This window comes from Theobroma umbraticum, unplaced genomic scaffold (genome assembly GCF_002168275.2).
Source record: "Theobroma umbraticum cultivar Fairchild unplaced genomic scaffold, ASM216827v3 scaffold_12.1, whole genome shotgun sequence".
NCBI classification, from domain to species: Eukaryota; Viridiplantae; Streptophyta; class Magnoliopsida; order Malvales; family Malvaceae; genus Theobroma; species Theobroma umbraticum.
Genome location: NW_018397269.1, coordinates 723,355 through 738,131, shown reverse-complemented (window position 1 = coordinate 738,131; position 14,777 = coordinate 723,355). Strand labels below are relative to the sequence as shown.

The window sequence follows — 14,777 nt, the reverse complement described above, 5'->3', positions numbered from 1 at the left end:
GCCTTTTGTCTGTGTCCCATGTTTCTGTTATGCTGTCGTCAAACTCGGGCTTTGAGCATCTTCCTCTGGTGGTGGTAACTGTTAAGTTTGAAAGTGATTAAGTTAAGCGACATGTGCTTGAGTTTGGAGATACCTCACTTTCAACCATAACTGACAACGGAATCCTAAGTACGAGGTCCTCTCAAGAACTTTCAAAGGCAAACAGAAGAGGCTTTGGATTATTCTACGTTTTGTGATTCCTCTCACCATAATTAACGTTCCAACAACCTGGATAAGATGGTGATGCCTCGTTCCCTCGACTTCCATCTACTTTTGTTTAAACAAATAATGTATTTATTCTCAGTATTTGCTTATTCGAAAAGAAAAAAGTACTTGCTTGGAAACCTGTCAAATATTAGAATAGATTTGGGCACTTTTCCCAACTGAATAGCCCAACTTCAAGCTTGGACATAAAAACTTGGCCCAATACATTTGGAGTTGCATGACAGCAAGATCCAATCAGCATGTTTGAGTCTTTATTATTTGAAAATAGGATAGGTAAGTTATGTTAAATGGTCCGAAATATTTAAAAAATAAATAAATACTGTTTTATTCAAATTATTTAAAATTTTCTCATAAAATCCAATTCCTTGAGCATGGCACTGTCATAAAAGTGTAAAATGGGTTGAGTCGTCCGTCCCCACTCAAGACAAGTCTATGTCCTGCTGGGCTGGGCTGGTGATTCCATTCAGACCGAAATGGCACGAAACACTAGCGGTCAATGTCCACACGTGGCACATTGACTAGCTTGACGCCACACGTAAGCTTAAACATGAGTCGTGTTATAACATTTTTGATCCTTGAAATTTGAATTGTACATTTCATATTTTTTTATTATAATAAATATTTATTTTTTCATACCTATATTGATATTGATATTATAATTAATTAAATTACATGAGAGTTGTTTAAATAAGAGTATAATTTACGATCGATCTAAAAATAAATTATTATTTTATATATTAGTGATAGAATTTTTAAATTTTAGTAAAATTTTTTTATTATTTAATAATGAGATTATTTTATTAATTTATTATACATATGTTTCACTGAATTTTTTAATTTTTATTTGTGGAGTCTAAAAATCCACCAATAATGCATAATCTAATTTTTCATGGAGAAATATAGATGCCGACAAAGGACAAACAAATCCGGCTGCCGATTAAGATTCTGATGCCAATAATATCTCATGCTTATATGCTCAACTATTAGGGTAAAAAAGGAACAGCAAATATATATATATTTTATTTCATTTATCTCTTTTTCCAACTACGTCCCCGATTTCCCCCTTTCAAACTTTCCTTCCCATTTTTCTGATCCCATCGTTCAAAGCCAGTGGCCATTAACGAAGGCTCCACAGTTCAAACTTTCCCCTTCTTCTCCGACTTTTAAGTGAATTAAATTAAGGGTAAGATCCTCTTTTTCATTTGTGATTTGATTTTATCATGTAATTAGAAATTTCTTTTGTTTTTTTTTTGTAATTTTTTATTTTCCATTAGTAATTTGTTTTGGTTCGGTTCATGTTAAATTTGGGATCTTGTTTGATTGAGCTTCCACTTTCCAGACTGTTGTAGATTTGAGTATGCTTTTTCAAAGAAAAATGAAAAAAAAAAAAAGGCTCAATTCCACAGTGGTTAAAAAGGGGGAAAAAAACCCCCAAATTAATAAGCTTTCAAAGCAATTTTTTATTAGAATTTTCTACTTGATGTATAGGTTGGAAAATGGAATAATGAGATTTTTAATTTTTCAAACTTTAAATCTTCAATAATGGAATTTGTTTTTCAGAAATTAAGAATGATTTCTTGAAAATCTGTTTTTACTAGTTATTGTTGGTTTATGATTTTGTTTGACCAATTGAGTTTGACTTGCGTTAAATTATGAAATTTTTTTGTTTATTCCTTTCCCTTCTTCCCATTTAAAATATGGTTTTGCAATGGTGCTTCAGAGATTTTGTCATTTCCGTTAACAGCGTTTGCTTCAATGGGGCGGGATGTATGTTTCAGAAACTAGTGTTCTGATTCTGGATTATGGCCAAATCTCAAGGAATTCTGTGTCATTTACTCTTTATGCAATACTTTATAATCGTCACATGTATGATGCTCATAAGTTGTTTCAATCTGATTGTATCCCTCGGGTGATGGTTTGCCTTGTTGTTAGTGCAAGAATTTGTACATTCTAGTTTCAATATATAACTCCTGCTTTTCTTCATTGTGCAGGACCTTCCATTTTGGCATCCCTGACACTAAGATCCGGTACTCACTATGAAGTTCTTAGAATACACTCCACTTGACCGGTAATCTTTAATCATTGAAAAGAATGAAATTGTGACAGACTTGCTATTTTTCCTCACTCTTCTTAGATTCATGATCATTGTAACTTTCTGCTTTTTGATTTGAATTCTCACTTAAGTTGTATTTTACTTTTCTAGACTAAATGATTTCTTGAGTGAATTAAACCTTGGTGAACGCACCATCAAAGGAAGCCTTGAAGCCTACTCCTGTAAGTTTAACGACATAAGTTATCCTGAAAATTTTGGAGATATTTGATTCAAACTCAGTTTCTTTCTTGCTTATAGGCAAACACACAGGAACAGATAAAAGACTATCTCTCAGTTTGGAGAATGAGGTAAATTGAGGACATTTCAACATATCATATGTTTGGTTCCTTTTAATTAATTTGTTTTATCATATACTTTTAGCTGTTAAGTCTATAGTCTTCTATAATCATATTATTTTATCATAAACTTTCTGCCTTCAAGTCTCTATGTATTGTTTATGACAGTACAAAAATTGTTTCAATTAGTATTTACGATTTGTTTATCGAATTATTTTGACGTGCATCATTGAAAAATGTTTCTTTATTTTCTTTTGCATGTTTCTATCTGAAACTCCATTCAAGTTTTTATAATCAGATTAGTAATCTATAGTCTCATTAAATGGCCAGAAGCATTTAAGTTCTTTTGGTTCCCCATTTGGTAAATCTTACTTGAGGAAGAAAAGCAGGAGAACCGAGCTAAACAACATGATTTTGGGTGTTGACCAGTCAGACTGTGTTGGAAAGGACTTGAAAAATCTGTAAGAAAATTGGAGTCAGTTTATATCTAAGGCATTGATAGAGAAAGCGAAAATGGGTTTGAAGTTTAGAAAGCGTTTGAGTTGTACTTGTGATACAGGGAATTTTAAGAGGGAGGGAAATATCTATAATGTTTTTTGGAGAAAATGGATTGTAGAATGGTTTTTTTTTGGATAAAAATCCTCTTTCTTGCGACATATCAGTTACTATCATTAGTTAATATAACAAATATCTCCCAGTGTTCATGGGAATCTGGTTTGCCTTGCAGAATTTTTTATTTCTAGCCATAAAATTTTATTTATTTTTGGTGGGATTGAGGGTTTTCTGATACTTGTTTCATATCAGATCCTTGACTATCTTGGGAAATCTTCTGATACTGACTCCTCCTCACCAGTTGAATTCCTTTTGAGCAGATCAAGGTTGTAAATATTACATTAGTTTTAGGTAGTTTTGTTTGTCTTTCATATTTTTTGACCAGCTTTCTATTGTGTGCATTTCAGCCGAAAGACATTGATCTACTTGGTGCTTACCCTCTGTCACATGTATCCAGATTATGACTTCAGGTATCTCTGTATCTTATGTTGCATGAGCACATTTTCATTCCAAAGAGAGCTTAAAAGGAGGATTATGGGTAATGCCACTGTCAGCTTATTGGGCGACTTGACAACCCACTATATAATCCTCTTTTACTGCATTGGGAGTGTTGTCAAAAGGTTTTGACAGACAGTTCAACCTACTGTCGCTCTTGGAGGAGCTGAGAGTTCAATTCTCTCCATTTCCCAAAACTAATCCTACTGGTTTCGTGGTTTGTTTGTGTCGGGTTCAAGTCGTTATCGTGCCATTGAGTGCTTTATGCTGACACTCATGTGTGTTATGATATGGCTTCCTTATATTATGGTATTGCATGTGCCTTTGTGGTTTCCAGTGCAGTTAAAGCACACCAGTTCTTCACAGAGGAAAGTTGGGATACTTTTAAGCAGATTTTTGATACCTACATGCTTGAAGCCTCAAAGGTATTGGCATAATTATCTTCATTTCTTCGCTTTTGACATTGGATCTTGAAGGATTACAAGGCACACACTTGAGAGAGAAATAATTTGCATTTCCTTGAATAATTTACCTCGCATTTACTACTCTTGCACTCCTCAGTCATCACCCAATAACCTTGTGGGTATTTATGTTGGTAAAAGATATAGCTTAATGGTTTTGTCTAGAATAGGTTGTATTCATTGGTTGTTTCCTAAGTTGGCAAGCATCATACAACACTTTGGGCATGTGGGGTGTTGTGTGTGTTATTTGGGGTTTGGGAGGTCATTTGGTATTATGGGAGACAAGTGATTGCTAATATTCATTAGATTGCAATATCTGATTTCTGTAAATAAGTCTCTTTGCCTTGCATTTAAGTTTCCTGCTTTACATCATTGACAGGAATGGATTGAGACATATGGGGGCAGTACATTACTGGAGACTGTGTATAAGGCTCTTGATGAGGTGAGCTTAGTTCAAAGATTGAATGCAAGTCTCAGCAAGTGCCAATTCTAAAATACCTGGTTATGCAGGTTGTGAAACTCTCGGAGTGCGAAATTTACAGTTATAACGCAGACTCTGATGCAGATCCCTTTCTGGAGAAAGGAGCAATGTGAGATTTTTTTTTTCCATTATTACTAATGTAAAAGTGGTTTTTCGTATGCCATAATTAACAGTTGGGGACTTATGTTTTCAGATGGTCATTCAGTTTCTTCTTCTACAATAGAAAACAAAAGCGTGTAGTGAGTTTCAGCTTTTGCTGCTTAAGGTGGGTCTAACTGTGTTCTGTTATATTGTGGTTCTTTAGGAGCTTCCCGGATTATATTTGGTCCTAATTTATATTGTTTCTGGCAGTAATTTGGTGGCTGATGGATTTCATGCGGATAACTTATGTTATGAGGAAGATGGTGAAATATTTGATAACATGGACATATGACCACAAACATGTACATACTGCTTGTACAATGAGTCAAAACCCTTGACATTGGTGTGTATTTATGTTAATGTAATGTATTGCTTACATGAGCTGAGTAGATTAGCTTTTCTAATTTGCTGTGTACATGTAGTTGGTAGACGCTCCCCATGTAATTGGAGGATAGAATAATGATGTCTATAAAAATGTGTCAAATTTGAGTTTAGGTTCATTAAGTTTGTTTCAGACATTCCCTACCTATCTGTGGCTCCTATGTTTGAGGCTATAGTCATTTGTACTTGTATATGTTTGAACAACTGCTGATTTACGTGTATTGTTGGATATGTGTAGCATGTGCTTAAGTATGGATAATGGTTAAAAGTAGTTGCTTAAGCAAACTTCTGTTTTTATTCTTTGTTTATGTTTTTTGTTTGTTTTTAACTTTTAACTAGTCGGGCATTGTTGCGCAACTGGAACCAAGTCTGAAATTAGGTTGGAACTCTTACCCAATCCTCACCCATTCACACATCTCTACAAACGAATAGAAAAGATACAGTTGGTGGCCAAGGCCTTGAGAATGCAGGCAGGCATTCAGAATTTGAAGAATAGCAGTTCCTTGTCCATGGTACTGGAACACCAGTCATTGGAGCAAAGAGAGGTTAGAGCTTTGCTGCCGCTGTAATGGCGGCAACGGTTTCAGTTTCAGTAAAATTTGATCCCATTTATCTACCAAATCATTGAGCTCAATTTTAACATTACAAGGTAAAAGAAATTTTCACCATAACCCAGAAAAAAATAAATAAATAAGATTCCTCTGCATTGTGCAGCTATTACCAGTGCCTGATATATTTACGGCATCTACCTCAACCAAAATTCCAGGATAATTTCAAAGTTTTTGATCCGGTATTACATTGAAGGCACTTATCTCTCCGACCTGGACAGCAAGATCAGATTTAAGGTATCTGATAATCGTAAGCTACTTCCCAGTAACATCTTGTCAACTTATATGAAAAACAGGTATGAAAATTCTTCCCACTTCTGGATTCGAATATCCACCTTGCTATAATTCTTCCACTTGGATTGAAAATCCACAGTGACATCTCTTCGTTCGGACTGAGTTCTCAGCATCAAAACTCTCATTCTCCCTTAAAAATACATGTTCATGGTCTTCCACTAGTGTTCCTGATGGAACATTAGACAAAGTATCCTCTCCATCTCCTTTCCAAAGGCCAGTAGATTGCCTGTCATCCTTACTGCTTTCATCCAGAGCATTTATCTCATTATTCTTATCTTGTGTATTTTGGGATGCTTGTGATGATGAACCATCTCCATAATAGCTGTTCAACTTTTGTCTGGTTATAATGGACGAGAGAAGTTGATACCATCTTGAGATAGCTTGTGCTTCATTCCGTTTCTTTTCTTCAGCCACTCTTCTCTCTTGTTCCTCTGCATAAGCCTAGAAAAAAAGGGAGCCACAACTTTTAATTTGGGAACACAAGCCAGATTCCAGATTATAGACTCAGTTACCATATAAAATAAAATGAGGTTACTGTAAACACTACAGGTATATTTAGAGCATCAGTTAAGAAACCTTGATAGAAACCACTTAAAACTTGATGTGTAGAGAGTTTGAAATATGTGGAACCTAGTACTGCATTTCCCATTATCAGGTTGTCCATGTCTTTTTGTGTCTGGCCAAAAGTATTGAAAAAGAAGGCTAACTCAAGATACATGGCAAACCATGTCCACGCTCTTCACTTTGTCCGGTTTTTCTCATATGATTTATTCATAAGGAGATATAAAATATAAAATTGTAAGGAGCACCCACACGTGTGGACTGGCAGGTGAACAAATACATCTTAGGATATTCAAAAATAGACGCAAATGGTCTTCATTGTAGTCTAGAGTTACTTGTTTTAAGGACAAATATACTGGCACCATATAGGAAGTTCAAGAGATAACTAGATTGATATGTGGGGAAAGACTAAAACTGCATTCTTCACTGTCTCTGGTTTTCCTTCTGCCATTAATCCATTAATTATAAATCTTTTATCTTTTTGGGTGAAACAATGGGCAAATTGAAATGGAAATTCACTATTTTATCCAATATATGTGAGCATTTATCTCAATTATTAAGTGAGCTGGATGTAGTTACCTCTAATATTGCATCCTTGAACTCACTGCACACCACAATGCCATCAAAGATGGGAGCTGCACGACCATTTCTAAACTCAAAACCAACCATGGCAGGTGCATAATCAATTTCCAGCCTCTTGGCAACAGAAAATACCCTTGGCAACCTTAAGTGAACAGTCCCCGGTGGAAGGCACTTCTCAGACCACACATCAACTTGACCACGCTCATTCTATAATCAAACAGATTGTCAGGGAAAGCAAAGCTTCAATAAACTAACAGGCAACTACACCAAAATGAATTTCTAAGACTAATATTTAGGTGAATGTCTCAAGTGCACTGTTCATTTTCAAAAGTACTTCCAAACAGAACTTGCATATTCAAACAATGGCATGGCGACAATGGAAAACAACTAGTTTGCAGCTACATTGCTCAACTGTTATGAAAACCATATCCTCAATTTCCACTTGAAAGAAAAAGAAAAGGAGGCTTACATAAATAACAAAATAAATCAGGATAGGCATAAGAAAAAGGGCGGAAAAGAAGAAAATCACAGCACTATTTTCTTGCACTAACATTTTGTTCATCTGCCATTGAAACGAATCTCCACATTAAAAGTATCCAAGTATCCAATTACGATAGCAAAACAACAATTGCAGGGTAAGCATTAAGGAGAGCAACCAATTTTTGATTGCTTAGAGGAAAAACATATGATTAGGTTATATCTTTTTTTTTTTTGAAATTTGATAATTTCATTAATATGCCTGTGGACATCAACCCACTAGGCCTGGGACGATTTTAGGCCTAAGAGTTTCAATGTGAAGCTCCTTTGCATAAAATCTTTCCCACAAAAATACAATGGTGACCAGCTCTGTTACACAAAAACGCAGAGCACTAGTCTGCTATACATTTCCAGGATTCCCCTTGCCTGTTCAGAATACTTACAACATGTAACCCACTAAATTTACAAACCTAGGTCCCTAGCCAAACAAGTCAACCAAGCAAGCACATCAAACCACTTCATATGATTAGGTTGTTAGTTATTTAAAATCAGAACCCAATATGGCATTCACAAGAAAGTAACAACAATCACCTTTGGCACAATTCCATCAACAGCATGAGGCAGACACAGTGGCTCCAGCTGCCACTTCCCAAAAAGTTCAATAGTTCCTTTAGAATCAATCTCCTCATAGTCATCTTCTTCAGAAGCTTGTACTTTTTTTAGTTTTCCAGAACGTTTCAACACCTGAGGAAAATTGGTTGTGATTTCTTCAGATTAACTGAAATGACATACTAAACTATCACAAATTAATGCAGAAGCTATCACAACCATCAGTTGCTATTAGAGAAGGCAGACCTTCGAAGGAATCTCATTGCCTTTAACCTGCAGCCCTTCACGCAGCCATCTTTCTCTTGGCTTGAGAGTTTGCACACAAGTGCGAGGATATACTGGATGACCAGAGCAGTAACCAAGAATAGGACCTCTTGGACGTAGAATCTGACACTTTGTAAGCCATCTTTCCAGTGCATACAATGCATGATTTTTATAGGCCTATGAAATACAGACAAATTTAAAAAGAACTTCTAAGTTAGCAACTTCTCAGATTTGTGTTGATTGTACCAGTGAATCACTATACCTGCTGATTAGTGGGAAGAGGCTCAGTTAGTGCCCTAGTCTCCAATTCCATATCTTCAAGAGAGTTCCTGGTAGCAACAAAGGAATGCTTTGCAGAAGATTCAACTTCGCTCTTAGTCCCATACTCATTGAAAGCGTCTTGGCCTGACTTCTCAGGTAAGATAACATGGTTTGAAGGACTATCTGCACCTGGATATTCAGACATTCCAGATGCTTTAATTTTCTCCTGCTCATTTGAAGCATTATTGTGGAGCTTTTCCATATTAATCGTACCCCCAGTTGCTCCTGACTCTAACTCCCTCAAAGGTGCCAACACTGCATCCCACCAAATTGAATTAACTCGTTTTGGTGCTATTTTGTACCACTTCATGCAATACCTGTACTATAAATGTATCAGCAAATGGAATTGGTAAGCCAAAGCATCTGATAACCTTGCTATTAATTCCCAATCTTATTCTGACACAAAGGTTTGTATATAAGTATAACTCTCCAAATAAATACATGTACTTCAAAAATAGAAAGGTTTATCGGTACCCAACTTAAAACCATTAAGGGCAAAGTAGTCAGAAGGTCAATTTGATGAGAAAATCATACCGAAAAAAATTACAAGAAAGATAATATATGAACACATCAAAAGCAAGTAGCAAAGGGGGTGTGTGTTAAAATCATAACAAAAATAATACAAGAACTAAAATAGATGAATACCTCAAAAATGGGCATAAAAATAGATGTATCTATGTACGTATATAATACTTTAAATAATGACCAAAATTATGGATATCTTAAAATGTGACCGTGAATCCAGATGTTAAAAAACAGGTGTAATCAGGTAGGAGTTAAAACCTGCGGGTCACATCTTTAGCCCCACGACCTGCAAAAGCAACTACATATCTCAATGCTGTTTTACATGCCGCAGCTGCATCTTCTACTTTCTGCTCTCCATCTATAATTGCATTCAAAGCATCGACATGCACCCACTTCCCAGTCAAGTTCTCTCCACCACAGTACACTTCTGCCCAAAACAATGGAGATCCTACTTTTCTTGATCCAAGTGCAGTAGAAAGTCCTTGGGAGCTAGTAGCAGATTCTACTCTATGGATCTTTTTCCATCTTTTTGAAGGAGTAGATGCATCTAATGAATCATTACCATTAAAATTACTAACATCCAATGACCCAGCACTGTTTTCATGAGTCCCAACAGCAGTAGCAGAGATAGCCATTGCCAGCTGCATCTCAAACTCAAGATCCCTTTTCCTCTTCAACCCCTGAGATTTTGTAGGAGCACATTGTCCATATGTATCCAACTGCGCCTGACAGGCAAATGAGTTTGATGTTCTATCAGTCAGTTCATCTACAGCAGTAGAATTTCTGGATTGAGTGTCATTGCTTGTTGGGCAGCCACCCTTACCATTGTGTGAACTCCTCAAAGAATTTTCACAGTGACCATCTTTCTCACTGCATGAGAATGATTTAACTGGAGATGAAGAGCTAGAAACTTCTTTCGGATTAGCCACCATCAGTGTTGAAGTACGAAATATCCCTCCACCCACTCTGTTTGCCTCTCGACTCGAATTTTCACATTTATCAGCCTCAGGTTTTAAGGAGGCAACATCCAAGATGGACACAAACCTGAAAATGGGTATATGACTAATGTGAGGATGAGTGTTGTTTTGCCTCAACCAACCTTACAATCTGGACTTTGGAGGGAAAAGTTTGTCAGATTAAACAATTTTACGAAGTATGCACAAAAATAAAGAAATAATCAACACCATTCAAGAACAAAGAGAAAGCATTTGAGCTTAATAAAATGACAAAAAATATAGGGAGGGGGCAGGGGCAAAACTAACTAAAGCCCTAATGGCTTCCAGAAAGTCATGCCACGAAAAAGGGTCTATGGCTCACAAAAGAATATTATTACAGCAGCACCTGGCATATTTATAAACTTCAAAGGAAGAAAAGTAAGTTCAACACAGATCAAAAAGAATGAATTTAGAACTAAATTGAGTAAACCAGAAACTCTTCACACAAACCCCCCCACCCCCACCACTCCCCCCCCACCCACCCCCAAAAAAAAGGAAAAAAAGGTGCAGATGAAACAAAACAAGGAGCACCAAAAATAAAGTATGGGAACCATATTGTGGTTTAAGGTTCTTTGTACTCATAGCATATACATCTTTACTCAAAATGCCATCCAAAAGAATATTCTTCCCGAAGCTTAAATTCCAACATCATCCCTGTTGCTAACAGGCCCTTTTTTGAAATATGGAGAATATGCGTAGGTGGTTGTATCTCACACTCTCTAAGATTACAAGTAAAAATGTCCATGATGCTTGACAGGTTAAGCACAGGCTTGGGGTTGTCAAAAGGCTAGTTTTTGGTAATACCCAAAACAAATGAAAAGAGTGGGCCAATCGCTCTGTAACTTCTCTGTCAAGTTCTACTCTTTTGGCTAATGCCTGGGGCTTCTCTTTCCTTTATCTTCTCAAAAGTAAGAAATTGATAGAAAAGAGCACTGATGGCACAACAAGAGAGCACTGATGAAGGAAGCTAAATCCTTTAAGAAACAGTCAGAGGAGAAATAAAAAACACCTAACCATAAACCATTCTGATTACCCAAGCCCTAGATCAATTAATTGCATAATCATTTGATATGGTCAAAAGGAGCCAGAATTATCTTGTTCAAGCCATCCATTGTTCACTCCTCTCCTCTTGAACTCAATACATATTCCTTGAATCTCAATGTTCATTACGTAAAACACTTTCAAAGATAAGAGGTTTCTTAAATGGTCATGATGCTATTATTCACGTAAAGAATTTGAAGCACAGGATACATCCAGACAAGCTTCCCTTTATGAGCTAAACTGAAAACAAATCCATAAACAATAAAACTTCTGATATTCAGTACATAGAAACAATAATTAAATTTCACATCCAACAATAAATTTAGAATATTAGATAGTGACAGAAGATCATTTTACTTAAGGCTGATCACTATCTAGCGAAGGTTATACGCCTATTAGTGGATAAAATTCTATAAATTGCCAACATATTAAACAACTTGCGCATCCACACAAAATGGTTATGCATGCCTTGATAATACTACAAACAAAGGATAACATTTTACTTAAGGTAGAGCATCATCAAGAAGCCAAGTTGAAGGTCTACAAATTTTAAAGAGATAACAAAAAACTAAATAAATTGCAGAGGTACAATTTCAGCAACCAGATACCCTCATAGTGACATCATACCGTGCAGTAAACTTCAAAGCTCTAAATAATGCCACAGACAATGCCGCAATCTGCAAGAAAACGACCTGTGAGTACTCTTCATATGTTAAGCTAGCAGAGAAATTTTTGTCATACATTAACTGGATTGTAGCTTTTCCAGAAACAGAGTTAATCACACCAGCCAATTTTGTTCCATTATTCGTGAGTGTACTATGCATGCTGAATTCATACCAAGTTTAGTTACATGCAAGTATCCAACACTTAATACTTTCTAGCAGAAAAGGGCAAAAAAGATTCACTATAACATTCAACAGAACATATAAGATCTCAAATCCATTCCAATAAACTTATCACATTTTGATTTTTGTTAGTAAAAATTTTCAACTTTGAACTCCTATTATTTTATATTTATCATTAATAAAAATACAAAAAAAAAATTGAAAACTTTGAATGACGTAATTTTTATATATGTTATAAAATCTAATGCATTCAAAGGTTTAAAATGATAGAGGTCAAAGCAGAAAATTTTTTGACCAAAAAAAGTCAACTGTGACAAATTAAGTGTGACAAAGAGAGTAACTTTTTTATCCTAGACAACATTACCTACAATGAAGAAGAATAATATAAGAGAAATTCCACCGATGGTCATCTCTCAGATTATAATATAAGAGATCATGAAACTACCTCTTCTGGAGTCCCTTCACGAGTTTCAAGAGCAAAGGCCAAACCAGTATGAAATGATCTTTCTGCACGAACCAAGCTTCGTACATGAAAATTATTATGGAACTGCAAGTTTTACGCCAGGCTCAAAAGGATAAATAGCTAATTTACATTGTAAGTAATCTGTAGACAGCGCAAAATATATGTACCCAAGTGACGAGAGGAGACAAAGCATTTGAAGTGATATTTGAGACCCCTGATATCTTTGATAAATGAATTGGGACAAGAGAAAGTAAAGATGCCTGCCAAGCCAATCAAATTTCGTTAGAACAGGAAATATCTGTATTCAGCAATCGTCCTGGGGCATAAATAGAAGATAGAGAAAAATAAACCTGAATAAGGGGATCATCACAAGCATTGTCGATTAATCTGCCCCTGGCTAGTAAACAAAGCAAATGAACTTTGTGCACGAGCTCAGCCATTTCCTGTTTGTAAAAAGCATAAACATTTTGGAGTTCATAAGATGAAGCTGCAAAGATTTAACATCAAATAAATGCTATGTCAGTATCATTACAAGAAATTCAATTCACCTTATCTTCAGCAGAAGCTCGACGAACAGGCTTCCTTCCAGCGGAACCTGATGGTTCATCAAATTCAATAGTTAAACCCTTCATGCGCTCCTTTGGAGAATTGTCTACAGGATCCAGTTTGGGAATGGAACCATCTTCCCAATCTGAGTCGTTCATGTCTTCTGAATCATCGAAAAGATTATCTTCATAACTTCCCACATCAACTACTAATTGAGAACTTCCTACCGCATCTCTACTACAATCTTCAGCCATTGAAGCATTCTGCGCAATCATTGTATGTACAACTTGTTCATTTGTTTTTAGGTCATTCTTCTGAAGATATTCATCCTTTTCCTCCTTCCCTGAAGAGCCACGTCTATTGGCACGTCTTAGAAGTTTGTTCACTCCCTCCTGTGATATCCCAGCAAGTGTTCCTAATTTCAAATACTCTCATTTTAGTTTCATAAACCCTCTATGACAAAAAATATAAGTTAAACAAACAATCAAAAAAACCTTATAAAATTGAACAAACCAGCATCATGAATTGACCCCAAAGGACTTCCATTATCTGATTCACATGTAACTTTCAAACAAGTATGCTTCCCTGCTCAAAAGGAGAATAAAACTCACTATAAAAGCATAAATTTAGCATAAAATGATAAAACTCATTAAGCGCAAAAATTTTTAATTTTCCATCTTACTTACTGACAAATTAACCATTCTGGCATCAGAAAAAAAAAAGCAAAAATAAATTAAAAAAATAAGCCAATATTTTCCAGTTACAAAGTTCCAATCTTACTCTTCCAATTAAAAGCCAATGAAAATTACCATAAGCATTTCAAAACTTCTACATTCTCTACCTTTCCTACATCATAGTACAATTCCAATAAAAATTACATTTTAATGTTTTTTTTTTAAATAAAAAAACACCTGACACCCAGTTGTCCCCTTAAAAAAGAATACCCATTTCCTTCTTACTTTGTATAATACCATAACATATTTTATAACAACTGAAGATGGATTCTTTTTCCTCAAAAATGAAGAAAGATGGGTTAAATTGGGGGAAAAACTAACAAATACCCAGATACAAGAACATAAGAAAGTTTAAAACTTTGATATAAAATAAGAGTGAAAATGGAATGTTTACCTGAAGATTGGTTCTGTCTTTTAGACTTATCTCTGCAACTCATCTTTTTTTTTTTTTCTTAATTGTTGAGAACAACCAAGGGAAGAAAATATAAAGAGAAAGAGAAGAGTCCCGCGTAAAACTGTTGAAAGGGTTTTGTTTAGGGGGTTGGGTGATCAACTACGTGCAGCTGTATTAACTAAATACTACGGATGCAAGAAGGGGTTTTTTCACTTTCTCTTTTCTCTTCTTTTTTTAGGATAAATTAGTAGTCATTATTATTACATGTCTAAGATACTATATTTTAAAATATAGATAAATAAATATAACTATCCTCGTTAATTAAACAGTCTTTTAATTTCTGCACTTCTATATA

The 14,777-nt window shown here is 35.5% G+C and overlaps 2 protein-coding genes across 3 annotated transcripts; one reads left to right on the top strand and one right to left on the bottom strand.

The window, feature by feature from the left end:
* The first annotated feature begins 1,190 nt into the window (after positions 1-1,190).
* On the top strand, positions 1,191-5,394 carry LOC110425768 (transcription regulator). The gene is made up of 11 exons (XM_021440762.1): positions 1,191-1,447; positions 2,256-2,332; positions 2,468-2,538; positions 2,615-2,664; positions 3,457-3,530; positions 3,612-3,674; positions 4,037-4,124; positions 4,540-4,602; positions 4,671-4,750; positions 4,835-4,906; positions 4,993-5,394. Exons 2-11 carry the CDS (start codon positions 2,301-2,303, stop codon positions 5,072-5,074), a joined length of 675 nt encoding a protein of 224 aa, XP_021296437.1. The 5' UTR covers positions 1,191-1,447; positions 2,256-2,300; the 3' UTR covers positions 5,075-5,394.
* Positions 5,395-5,750: 356 nt separating this feature from the next.
* On the bottom strand, positions 5,751-14,600 carry RAD4 (DNA repair protein Rad4 family). Of its 2 annotated transcripts, none has more exons than XM_021440586.1 (13): positions 14,423-14,600; positions 13,808-13,879; positions 13,297-13,709; positions 13,099-13,191; positions 12,916-13,008; positions 12,731-12,832; positions 12,068-12,117; positions 9,663-10,448; positions 8,821-9,196; positions 8,541-8,735; positions 8,277-8,429; positions 7,206-7,415; positions 5,751-6,506 (listed from the first exon to the last, which is right to left on the bottom strand). In XM_021440586.1, exons 1-13 carry the CDS (start codon positions 14,463-14,465, stop codon positions 6,111-6,113), a joined length of 2,982 nt encoding a protein of 993 aa, XP_021296261.1. In that variant the 5' UTR covers positions 14,466-14,600; the 3' UTR covers positions 5,751-6,110. The 2 variants fall into 2 exon arrangements, with proteins under 2 accessions (XP_021296261.1, XP_021296263.1); XM_021440588.2 differs by having other exon boundaries at positions 13,789-13,879; positions 14,423-14,449.
* Between the last annotated feature and the right edge of the window lie 177 nt (positions 14,601-14,777).

What these genes read in the sequence shown, in the direction of transcription:
- LOC110425768 (XM_021440762.1), top strand. Translation starts at nt 2,301, where the DNA reads ATGAAGTTCTTAGAATACACTCCACTTGACCG. An exon ending in GAATACACTCCACTTGACCG is followed by an intron (nt 2,333 to 2,467) that starts GTAATCTTTAAT and finishes TTACTTTTCTAG; the next exon opens with ACTAAATGATTTCTTGAGTG. An exon ending in TTTCTGGAGAAAGGAGCAAT is followed by an intron (nt 4,751 to 4,834) that starts GTGAGATTTTTT and finishes TTATGTTTTCAG; the next exon opens with ATGGTCATTCAGTTTCTTCT.
- RAD4 (XM_021440586.1), bottom strand. Translation starts at nt 14,465, where the DNA reads ATGAGTTGCAGAGATAAGTCTAAAAGACAGAACCAATCTTCAG. An exon ending in GAGCTTCTGCTGAAGATAAG is followed by an intron (nt 13,192 to 13,296) that starts GTGAATTGAATT and finishes TTTTACAAACAG; the next exon opens with GAAATGGCTGAGCTCGTGCA. An exon ending in GCTAAAGATGTGACCCGCAG is followed by an intron (nt 9,197 to 9,662) that starts GTTTTAACTCCT and finishes TTTATAGTACAG; the next exon opens with GTATTGCATGAAGTGGTACA.